This window comes from Convolutriloba macropyga, chromosome 2, assembly GCF_964194025.1.
Source record: "Convolutriloba macropyga chromosome 2, txConMacr16.3, whole genome shotgun sequence".
In the NCBI taxonomy this organism is placed as follows: Eukaryota; Metazoa; Xenacoelomorpha; order Acoela; family Convolutidae; genus Convolutriloba; species Convolutriloba macropyga.
In genome coordinates, this window is record NC_134469.1 from 53,385,457 (window position 1) to 53,398,350 (window position 12,894).

Genomic DNA, 12,894 nt, shown 5'->3' on the forward strand with positions numbered 1-12,894 from the left:
TTTTCCAACTACACTGCTGTAATATAAATGATAGAATACAGTCTAACGTCAATTGCTTTCAAACGACCGGCGATCAGTTGGCTTTGATAGTAGCCAGGTGGGGCTTAGAGATGCTAGCATTAGGGGTGCCTGGAGTGTGTGTGTGTGTGAGGGGTAAGCGTTGAGGGGGGGGGGGGGGAGGGGGTGGGGGGAAGGAAGGGATCAAACAATGGGGGTAAGGTTGCGAAAGCAATCCTACATGTTGCGAGAGGGCAGGGGGTTAAAATCCACTGAGGAGGGTGGACAACTGGAGTGTTGAGGGGCGGGGGGTAATGGGGGCGGATGGCGGCAGGATAATGGGGGTGGGGGCTGATAGCGAGAAGGGGGGGGGGGTGCTGATGGCGGTGGGGGTGACTGAGGGTGTCAAACTTTAAGATTAAGATCCGCCCTTTCCGCCATGAAATTGTCTGCTCGAAACAGTTTCGTTGCACGCCTTCTTAGAGTACAGTAAGGCTTAGGGCTCTAAGAGCACTTAATGCCCACCGAGCGCTATCTGTTTATCTCGTTTTTGAGGACGAAAAGTCAAATGGGTCAGACGAAAAGATGGTCAATCGAAAAATCGCATTTAAGAAAAACCACAGGACTAATATAATCGCTAAAAACTTCCTTTGAGAGCAATTTAATATTTGCTCCACTAATACTCCTCCTGAATTATTAAAAAAATTATTAATCGCTATCGCTTCACGGCTTTTATTAACTAATTGGCAATATATCGAGAGGCTCTCCGAGAATTGGATCAAACTTTGTCTACGTTGCGTTATTTAGTAGAAAGATGTTTTTATATTCTATAGTTGATTTTGTGGATCTTTTCCGTTTGTGCCCCCCCAGCTTAGTGGGCGCATATTATTTGCAACCCCCAGACGCACGTGCCATATTTTTACTATAATGATTTACTATGTAATGGCACGTGCTCTGTAACTGGGGGGCGCATAACGTACTGGGGGGGCACAAACGGAAAAGATCCGATTTTGTTTACGTTACTAAAATCGACGTGGATAGAGGGGTGGGCGCTCTCATCGTTAGGGTAGCTAAAGCAGTTTATTGAAAACATGCAGCAATTAACACTTTTTAACAAGTACAAATGAGTACAATTAACAAGCACACTAGTCTATTTTATTGTTTAAAATGGGACGGGCAACAGTAGTCTTCAACAATTCCTCCTTCAGACCTGCAGATAAGTCTTCAGTTTCGATGAACTTCATTTGTGGTTTTAACATTCCATTCAAATTAAAGTTAAGCTCTAAGAATTATTTTTAAATTTTTAAACATAGCTGGCAGATTGCCGCAAAATAGCTGCGATAGACGGTTGTGGCCTTCCATGAATTAAAACAACTAAAGACAGAAGATAGACAGATTGACCACTAGTTCTTTAAGAGACCACTAGACTTTTTGGTTTAGATTCAGACTGTCAACTTTATGACACATACGGTCTATAAGGAAAAAGCCCTAAAAGAGTTTTTTCAAAATTGATATTCGCAATCAAAAACTCAAGACTAATAATCAAGAATTAGGGTATATAAGTTAGGCACTACTTAGATGCACACTATTGATCTTTAACTAGTAAACGTTCATAAAAAATTAAGATCCATATATGAAATCAGAAGTCACTTTTTTGAGTGAGGTAAGTCACGCAATTGAGCTAAAAGCAGAAATGACGTCACGAACACAATTTTTAACTGCAAAGCAGTATAAGACACTGAAGTCGCTGAAAAAGTTAATTCCGAGAAGTCAGGCCGTACGATACATCGATGGAGACGTCGAATTAAAAAAAACAGCCGGAAGAAATCCGACATAACACAAAAAGTTGTCTTTGTGAACAAATTACCTTTTAAATCAACTGGTGCCTAATAAAGTGATTAATAAAAACAAAAGAAAATTCAAGAAAAAAGCCCCTAAAAACCAACTGAACTATAAACTACATTTAACCTATAAAACCCCAGCCATTTTTATGTCTGCAATTAAAAACATCAAAGCAAGCGAGCAGCAAAAGTCCAGCCATGCTGGGCTCCCCAAACGATATTTTGGCGGAAAATATTTTATACAGCTAGAATTGGTCAAAAATAGTAACAAAATTTATCAATTTCCGTAAGATCTTTCAACAGAAACAATATTTTACAACAATAATCAATTGGTAACAAAATAAGAGTTTGCGCATTAACTATAAACAAAAGTTATCGCTTCAAATCAGAATGAACGCGATAATAAACAATGACAAAAAAATTGATCAAATTGAAATTAATCACAAAAAATACTCGCATCGGGATTTAAACAGGAAAAAAGGCAAATTGACCAAATTCTTACTGTTTTTTTCAGTGTTCAAAATTGTTCTAATTTGGCTAGCAGTTTCAGTTTCCAATGACAGCCAGCAAACACTAAGGAACTTTGATAACCTAATTCTCAATGACTTAATGACCGGGCTTTATCGGTTTATCCCGTCTCTTTTGATTTTGGTCTTTTGACTTTGGCAGTAATCTTCACATTGCCTAATTCAAAAAGTAAAAGAATTTAAAATGCTTTGGTTCAAACAATGAGTGAAGTAAGTCAAAAAACAAAAGTGAAAGTCAAGTTTTATGTAAAACGATAGACGTGATAAAATGTTATAGTGAATTAAAAGCATAGCAGTCTTGACGTACAATTTAAAGATTTTTCCTTGAGTAAACAAAAAACTAGACCTAAAATGAACTATGAGTGAAATGGGAATACCGTTTCTAGAAAAATCAGATAAAAAATAATAAAAAAAGGAAATCAAAGTCAAATTGCAACATGTGAACAAAAAACCACTAGCGAGAAGTTGAAATTCGGTTCAAACAAAAAACAAACTAGGCCTAGAAGGAACTATGAATGGATTGTCACAACCATTTAGAAAAAAAATTTGATCCAAAAAAAATGAAAAAACACTAAAAATCAAAGTGAAATTGCCGCGTGTCAACAAAAAACCACTAACGAGAATTTTTGTTCATACATCCTTTTTCTCACTCTACTTAAAACTTTGATTGAAAATTTTTTACGCTATAAAACCACTAGCTTTTTCGCTCCACTTTCTGTTTCGGCGTGACCAAAATCACTACTCCAATTTGACTTCAAAAATCATGAAAATGTGTGAACAGATCTTTAAAAAAAAGACAGCGCCCCAATACAATTCAAATTCTTTGAATTGTAAAAAGAATGCGACCCAAAACAATTCAAATTCTTTGAATAGTAAAGAGCCACGATGTCCCAATAATTGCCGCCATCGCTCCGCGGCTATAAATAAATTAATGTTAACTTAACGGAGCTCAGGTTGAGGTCCAAGATGGAAGGAAGTATGTACGGGAGGGGGGGGGGGGGAATTACATAGTTTCAAAACTTTGTAATTCAAAATTACATTGTTTGGAAACTCGAAAAAAGCACGATAGTCTGGAGAATGCAAGTCTTAACATGAACGCACGAAAGTCTGGACGTAAGATCTTTCCGTCTGGACGTAGGCACTTTCGCCTGGACGGTCTGGACTTACCAGTTTCCGTCTGGCACCTCAACTTGGGCATTCGATCATCCGAATTAATTGTATTCATTTTCCGTATTGAATCTTTTATTTTCGAACCCGTGAACTTGAAAAAGCAGAGCTGATGGAATCAACATTTCATATTAGATTTTAATCTGCTCATGAATCTCCTCAAAATGGCATCAGTTTCCTTTTCCAATGATGTCAGCATATGTCCAAGTGTTTCAATTGAAGCTCTGTGGATCTTCATAACATTGTCTGGTGTCTACATGAGGGTGACCTTTTCGTCCTTGGTCTTGGCAATGTCTTTTTTGCACAAGAGATCCCTGAGTTTGGTGAGTATACCGAATAGGTAGAGGTATGCAAACAAAAGCAGAACTCCAGTCATAGTTGAGAGTAGAATTTGACCCATTGCTACTCGCATTACGTATCCCAAGCAACAGTTCCGACACCATTTAACCTACACAAGAAGAACAGGTGCACGCCGTATTGGCTGACAGTGAGTTAAGCCGACAACTAAAAATGAGAAAGTTAGCCAATCATTTACATAAAAAGAACAAGTAGATAAATTCTGAAGCTGTGATTGGCCCATTTAAAAGAGGTTTTTTTGTAGGAGGGCAAAATACTGCAAAATTTTTATCAACTAGCGTGACAAAGGTCTATTCGTGGGATACGCTTAACGAAGGTCTAGCGCAACGAAGTTTTATCTGAAGGTAAATTCATGATATGAAGGACAATCACACTTCATATCATCAACTTATTTCTCTTAAAGAGCTGCGGTGAATCGCATACTTAGAGACCAGTGAACCGTAAGGATCGGGCTTCACCTGTTTACCAAGCTTATGAAAACAAGAAAGTCAAAAAAGTCAAACGAAAAATCGGTCAATTAGAAAATCGCATGAAAAAGACCGCGTCACTAACAGAGATCTTATAAGCTTCGTTTGAGAGCAATTATTAGCATTCGATAATTAACTGCGAAAATTAGATTGTTCTCCAAATCATAGCTCCAAATCACTTTTTAGCCCATCATTGTTGCTTCTAAAGGTAAATAAAGTTCAGTTCTGTTTAGTTATGTTTTTCGCCTTTCTATCGTTGCGTCAAAATTGTGTTTGGCTACAACTAAATAAACCAATGTTGCAGCCTCCTCTTTTGATATGAAATATGGCTCTATTCTTTTAAAAATACTGGGGTGGGGGCGGCATTTTGACTATAAAATCTTGACGTAAAATTTTACTCATGTACCCCTCTACTTTCAATGCAAAATTCATTCTTTTTCTAAAACTATCTAGAAGAGGATCTTTTCCCATTGTATCAACACTGATAAAAAACCTAGCAGGCAGATTACAGGAAAATAGCCGCCGTTGACGTGATTGATGCACATTGGGAATAAAACAGAAACTGAAAAAAGATGAGATATTTTGACAGTTTTTTTTGTTTTTTGTTTTAATGACAAAATGTTCTAATTTGGTCTGCAATTTCAGATGGATTCTAAAACTATACTTAATTCGACTTCGGAATTGAAAGCTAATAAGCTTAACACCATTATCGGCTAGCAAATAATCCAATTAATTTTTATAATTTAATTCTCAATGACTTAATGAACGGGCTTTATTGGTTTATCCTGTCTCTTTTGATTTTGATCTTTTGACGTTGACAGTATTCGCCACATTGTGTAATTGAGTGTTTGAAAGAATCTAAAATCCACGCAATTGAAACAGTTCGTGAAGTAAGTCAGAAAATCGTTACTTAAGTAAAACGAAAAATGCGATTAATAGATAAAGCGATTTTTAAAACATAGCAGGACAAGTCCTGACGTACAATTCAAAGAATTTTCATTGACTAAACAAAAACTAGGCCTAGAATGAACTATGAATAGAGTGGGAAAATTATTTGGAAATGAATCCCGTCCAAAAATTGAAAAAACAGTAAAAATCGAAGTGAAATGACCGCATGTGAAAATTAGAGTTAAAAACTTTCACGCCGCAAAACCACTCGCTTTTATTGCTCCAATTCCTGTTCCAGCGTAACAAAAATCACCACTCCAATTTGAATTTAAAAAATTTTGAAAATGTGTGAACAGATCTTAAAACAAGACAGCGCCCCAACACAATTGAAATTTTTTTGAATTGTAAAAAGCGCCTAAATAATAGCCGTTAAGAGGCTGACGGCGGCTATTAATAATTTTAATATATTTCCATTTTTTCAATAAGGCGAATACTGTCATCTTGTAAGATGTTAATATCTATTATTCCAGCAAGTGCTAAGGATAGTTGATTGCTTTTAGCCTATACAAAGTGTCCAGCATTGGCTAAAATTGATATTCACACATTCGCTCTTTCATCACAGTCCTTTTATGAAAACATTTCAAGGAAATGGGGCTAGACAAAATTTATTTTTGAGATCTGATTTTGCGAAGATATTAAAATTTTGCCTTCAGTTTTGTTTCTACGAGGGAAAAATTTCAATCCTAGTTTGAACATTGGGTTGATGGAAAAATCTTTTCTAACTTAAGTACAGTCACTAAAATTATGCCGACTAATGCCGGAAGAATTGCTCTCAATTGGCAGGTGGGTGGAAAAACATTTGACGCCAACTGGACTCGAACCATTGACCTCACCCTTCATAACCATACGCACTACAGACTGTGCTATTTGCCTCTCGGTTTTGCTATGCTGCAACTCAATTTTTTTAGAAACAAGCTTACTTTGGAGTGAGAGCAATAGGAAGTAAAAGACGAACGCGTTCATAATAATTGCTATTAACTTCGTTCAAGTGCAATTAAACATAAACCAACTAATGTCGGAAAAATTGCTCTCGAATGACTGGCGGGGCGGTTTAATTCAGGTGCTGTAGCCTAGATAAATTTTTCTTTATAGGTGCAAAAACAGCAAACGAAAGTTGGATTCGAACCCTGATTTCGTCCTCTCGAAAGAGGCATTAACCTCTCGGCTATCAGGTCCTTGTCATCATCTCTCTAACAATCGGTTTTGTTTGTGAGAGCAATTGAAATCACTCAAAAATCGAGAAGTGCGTGAGAAGTCAAAGTAATTTTTAGAAGCGCAAAAATGGTCAAACGTTAATCTCACAATAAAAAAGACACACACATTTACAATAACTGCTTCTAATTCGAGAGCAATTAAATAGGTACCTCACTGAAATATCGATTTTTTGGTCACTTACACTAGAAAAACCCACAAAAAGCTAATATATGCCTAATTTACAAAATTTTATACATGCTCAATGCCAAAATTGTCAGTCTATGTCAACCCGAGGAGTTCATATAACTTATTGACTAGTCTTAAATAATTTTTTTAATGTAAATTGTCCGACGTTTGAACTAAAAGGTTTTAGTTAGAGATCTTTTTGTAATAGAAAAATCGTTCGATTGGTTTTTCCTTAAGTAAGGGCTGGATTCAGCTGTTGCAATTGGTGTTCTCCTTCTTGTTCACGGTTATTGCTCCCCATATGCTTTTTTTACGCCACGCAAGTCTTCATCAGAGTTCATAAGTTATTATAAATTCTTACTAAATGTTACAAGATTGTTATTATTTTCAGATTGTGTGAGAATTGCTAAAATGCTTTACAAAGTTGTAATTAGCTTACGCATAGTCTGACAGGCGCTGATAATTGAATTTTTAAGATACATTTAAGACTTTTCGCGATAGGAATTCTGGAATCACAGTGAATACAATTATTTTCTGTTTGGTGAAACTTTTTCTATTTATTCAAGGATCTATAATTACCAGTTATATCTGTTTCATTTCATGTAACGTTAATACAAGTTCTCATGAGGTTCCTTGCAAGTATTTTACGTTATGATACGAATCAAATTATATATAATCCTTGCACGAAAAAAAAACGAATTTTATAATAATGGTTATTTATATGGCTAATGAATGTACGAGCAAAGAGACGACAACCCAGACAATGTGGACAGCTTACCAGCTCAATGTCAAAGTAGTATAGAACAGGAAACCTTCCAGTCTGTACCAGGAACACTTCCATCCACTCTGCTGCAAATGTGGACACTAACAGAAGCATCATGAAGAGGTCAACCGAATAGGTGTACTCCTTGCGCCAATAACACCACGAGTCCAACACTCCCCTTCCACACCTGAACGCTATACACTTTAATACTAGTCAAGTGCAGGGAATTAGTCATAGCAGGAAATTGATCAAGGCATTTAATCTTTTTTATTAGTTCCTACCCAGGTTGAAGTCCCAGACGGAAAGTCCATATGTGCAGACCCAGATAAAAGCACAACGAGGGTGTCATGCGCTCAAATTTACATAGACTGGAAACCACGGAAAAACGCACCAAAGTCTAGACATTAACTCACGAAAGGTCTGATGAACGTTCAAAAGTCTGGACGCACGAAAAGTGATGAACGCACGAAAGTTTGGACACGAACGCACAAAAGTTGGGTGAATGTCCTAAAAACTTTTCAATAGAATTGATTTTTTAAAACTGCTGTCGTGGAACCCAAGTAATCGGTTGGAGAAAATTGAGTGACCATTGAACGAGTTTTATTAAATCATAGCTTAGCTGCCGAATCAAATCGTTGTTACTATCACGTGTGTCTATTTTCACTTTTTATCATTGTTGATTTTGCGAGAGTTTTTAAAGGCACGATCTTGTTGGTAACAACTGTCGTGCAGGTAAAATTACACCGATAAGAAATAAAAGTTGGAAGTGCCATTACAAAATCGGTAACCACAAAAAAAAACAAAAAATTAATACAATCCAAAAATTAATACTGATTGACTGTACAATGTCGCCATTAAACCGCGAAATTGACTGAACCACCTCGGAATGTCAAAAATCAGCTTAACTTTCTAAAGCCAAATTCACACCAAATTTTATTCTCTTTGAACTACCATTGAAAATTTGTTCACAAACTTGTGATACAGTCCTGATTTTTGTTCGGACCCCACTTGTGGGGGGGGGGGGGGGAACTATATACTCAAATGGTTTTTTTTGATCAGACAACTTTGGCCGATCGAAGTATTCATCGTAGAGAAATGTGAGTGGTATAATTGAAAAGCTGGTCCAGCGTAGAATCCAAAATTAAAATGATTTTTTTATTTTCGTTTTTTTTATAGTTTATTTCAGTTTTAGTGTGATTTTTCGTTTATTTGTTCAGTTTTAGTGTAATTTTTCGTCAAATTAAAATATTTTCTACCAAAATAGTTTTTCAAAATTAAATTTCACGAAAAAAAGAACTAATTTTGATTAAAGGCAAAAAAGACTAGTTCTGGTCTCATAGGGAAGTGCACTATCAAAACAAATTGAATACTATTTGAGAGCTCTTTTTTTATAAAACTTTTAATCTTTTTTTGATTTTTTAGGTCCTCTAGGGAAGGTCATTCATATCGAGGTTTCTTTAACGACAAACCCCCTTTACAGTATAATGAAGCCCGATGAACAAAAAAAATCTTTTTCAAGGAACTGCTCATGTTTTTTGGTTTGACTCTGAGTTTTCGTAATTTTAAATGAATTTTTGAATTTGTTTTTGAGAATTTACTATTTTTGAAGGCCTAGTGCATCGACTCATTCACTAACAGTACAATATATTCCTTAATGAGCTTTAAATGAACATATCTAGTGCTTTGAGTGGACAGCTAATGGCTGTTAAGACTTTAACAATAATTTTTCGAAATTCTTTTAACATTAACCAAACTTTTTTCGTTAACTGTTGGACAATCTCAGTATTGACAGGACACACTTGCTTTCAACTACAACTAAAAATAATCTGATTAGCAGATTTATCTTCTAACTATTGGTTATACGACTTCAATGACAAAAGATTTCAATAAAAATTTTTAAAAAATACTGGAAATTTTCGAATTTTTGGTTATTTTTGAAATCTTATCATACTATTCAAATATTGATAGCTCTCATTGGCTTTAAGAAAACGTTCACAGAATCACAGATAAAGTTTTCACAGTAAAGTTTATTGTTTAAATGGCTTCAACAATTTCTTCTCGCACTATTCCACTGATTTTTTGGATTTTGCCTGTTTTTGTTGATGTTTTCATAGTTATAAGATTTATTGTGATGTCTTATTGATTACCTATGCATGACAAACATCCCTGCACTCCAATCGAGGCATATTTGAGCGTATTCAATGACTTCCGTTGAAAGCTAATAAATTCAATGGCTGTTAAGTCTTTAAAGAAAGTTTTTCGAAATTTTTTTTAAAATTAAGGATTCTTAAACTTTTCTTCTGATCTGTTTGTCAATCTCAGTATTGACAGGACCCATTGCTTTCTGCTGCAACTAAAATTAATCTGGTTAGTGGTTTTATCTTCTAACTATTGGTTATATGACTTCAATGACACAAGATTCCAAAATTTTTTGCTTAAAATTTTTTGTTATTTTTGTATTAATGGATACTTTTGAACTCTTATCACATTATCCAAAAATTGTACACATTATCCAAAATTTTTCTAATGGCTTAGAGAAGATGTTAAGTGGATCACAGATAAATTTTTCAGAGAAAAGCTTACGATTTAATTGGTTTCGACACTTTCTTCTCGCACTTGTCTACTGAATTTTGATTTTTGCCTACGTTTGTTGTTGTTTTAATAGTCTGAAGACTTATTGTTATATCTTAACGATTATCTTTAAATGAAATACATCTTTTCTTTCACATTGGGTCATATCTGAAGGATATTATTGACCTCCGTTGAAAGCTTTTGTGTTTAATCGCTGTTAATACTTCAAAAATAATTTTTCGAAAATTTTTCTTTGAGCATTGACCAATCCTAAACTTTTTTCGTGAATTGTTAGCCCGTCTCAGTACTGACAGAATATTTTTTTCTACTTTAACCAAAAATTAATCTTGTTAGCGGTTTTATCTTCTACCTATTTGTATAAAAACTTATAACACTAGTCAAGTGCAGGGAATTAGCCATAGCAGGAAATTGATCAAGGCATTTAATCTTTTTTATTAGTTCCTACCCAGGTTGAAGTCCCAGACGGAAAGTCCATATGTGCAGACCCAGATAAAAGCACAACGAGGGTGTCATGCGCTCAAATTTACATAGACTTAAAAAACCACGGAAAAACGCACCAAAGTCTAGACATTAACTCACGAAAGGTCTGATGAACGTTCAAAAGTCTGGACGCACGAAAAGTGATGAACGCACGAAAGTGTGGACACGAACGCACAAAAGTTGGGTGAATGTCCTAAAAACTTTTCATTAGAATTAACCTTTTAAAACTGCTGTCGTGGAACCCAAATAATTGGTTGGCGAAAATTGAGTGACTATTAAACGAGTTTTATTGAATCATAGCTTAGCTGCCGAATCAAATCGTTGTTACTATCACGTGCGTTTATGTTCACTTTTTATCATTGTTGATTTTGCGAGAGTTTTTAAAGGCACGATCTTGTTGGCAACAACTGTCGTGCACTTAAATTTACACCGATAAGAAAAAATGTTGGAAGTGCCATTACAAAGTCGGTAACCACAAAAAAACAAAAAATTAATACAATCCAAAAATTAATACTGATTGACTGTACAATGTCGCCATTAAACCGCGAAATTGACTGAACCACCTCGGAATGTCAAAAATCAGCTTAACTTTCTAAAGCCAAATTCACACCAAATTTTACTCTCTTTGAACTACCATTGAAAATTTGTTCACAAACTTGTGATACAGTCCTGATTTTTCTTTGGACCCCAATTGTGGGGGTGGGGAGAGGAACTATATACTCAAATGGGTTTTTTGTTCAGACAATTTTGGCCAATCGAAGTATTCATCGCAGAGAAATGTCAGTGGTATCATTGAAAAGTTGGTCATGCGTAGAATTTAAAACTAAATCTATTTTTTTATTTTCGTTGTTTTATTTAGTTTATTTGAGTTTTTTACTGTAATTTTTCGTTTATTTGTTCAATTTTAGTGTAATTTTTCGTCAAATTAAAATGTTATCTACCAAAATAGTTTTTCAAAATTAAATTCCACGATAAAAAAAGAACTAATTTTGATTAAAGGCAAAAAAGACTAGTTCTGGTCTCATCGGGATGTGCACTATCAAAACAAATCGAATTCTATTTGAGAGCTCTTTTTTTATAAAACTTTCCATCTTTTTTAAATTTTTTAGATCATCTAGAGACAAGTCATTCATATCGAGGTTTCTTTAACGACAAACCCCCTTTACAGTATAATGAAGCCCGATGAACAAAAAAAATCTTTTTCAAGGAACTGCTCATGTTTTTTTGGTTTGACTCTGGGTTTTCGTAATTTTAAATGAAATTTTGATTTTGTTTTTAAAAATTTACTATTTTTGAAAGCTTATGGCATCGACTCATTCACTAACAGCACAATATGTTCCTTAATGAGCTTTAAATGAACATATCTAGTGCTTTGAGTGTACAGCTAATGGCTGTTAAGACTTTAAAAATAATTTTTCGAAATTCTTTTAACATTAACCAAACTTTTTTGTTATCTGTTGGTTAATCTCAGTATTGACAGGACACACTTGCTTTCTACTGCAACTAAAAAAATCTGGTTAGCAGATTTGTCTTCTAACTATTGGTTATACGACTTCAATGACAAAAGATTTCAATAAAAATTTTAAAAAATACTGGAAATCTTCGAATATCTGTTTAATTTTGAAATCTTATCATACTATTCAAATATTGATAGCTCTCATTGGCTTTAGGAAAACGTTCATAGAATCACAGATAAAGTTTTCTCAGTAAAGCTTATTGTTTAAATGGCTTCAACACTTTCTTCTCGAACTATCCCACTGAATTTTTGGATTTTGCCTGTTTTTGTTGATGTTTTCATAGCTATAAGGTTTATTGTGATGTCTTATTGATTACCAATGCATGACAAACATCCATGTACTCTCATCGGGGCATATTTGAGCGTATTCAATGACTTCCGTTGAAAGCTATTCAATTCAATGGCTGTTAAGTCTTCGAAGATAATTTTTCGAATTTTTTTTTTAACATTAAGGATTCTTAAACCTTTTTTTGATCTGTAAGTCAGTCTCAGTATTGACAGGACCCATTGTGTTCTTCTGCAACTAAAATTAATCTGGTTAGCAGTTTTATCGTCTAACAATTGGTTATATGACTTCAATGACACAAGATTCCAAATTTTGTTTTGCTTAGAGTTTTTTGTTATTTTTGTATTATTGGATACTTTTGAACTCTTATCACATTATCCAAAAATTATACACATTATCCAAAATTTTTCTAATGGCTTAGAAATTTTGTTAAGTGGATCACAGATAAATTTTCAGAGAAAAGCTTATTATTTAATTGGTTTCGACACTTTCTTCTCGCACTTTTCTACTGAACTTTGGGTTTTGCCTGCTTTTGTTGAATTTACTAGTCTTAAGACTTTTTGTTATATCTTA

The 12,894-nt window shown here is 34.7% G+C and overlaps 1 protein-coding gene across 2 annotated transcripts in view; it reads right to left on the reverse strand.

Moving 5' to 3' along the window:
* Positions 1-1,091: 1,091 nt before the first annotated feature.
* The window catches only part of LOC142335350 (uncharacterized), a 32,696-nt gene continuing 20,893 nt past the window's right edge, over positions 1,092-12,894 (reverse strand). Inside the window, exons 4-6 of one of the 2 annotated variants that reach the window (XR_012758865.1) lie at positions 7,463-7,634; positions 3,620-3,980; positions 1,092-1,207 (exon numbers count right to left, since the gene is read on the reverse strand). Coding sequence is in view for 1 of the 2 variants with exons in the window: in XM_075383806.1 (XP_075239921.1) it covers positions 3,786-3,980; positions 7,463-7,634 (367 nt within the window). In the remaining variant the exon portion in view is untranslated. Of the gene's footprint in view, positions 1,208-3,440; positions 3,981-7,462; positions 7,635-12,894 lie in introns of those variants that run through there. The other variant, XM_075383806.1, reaches the window with a different exon arrangement.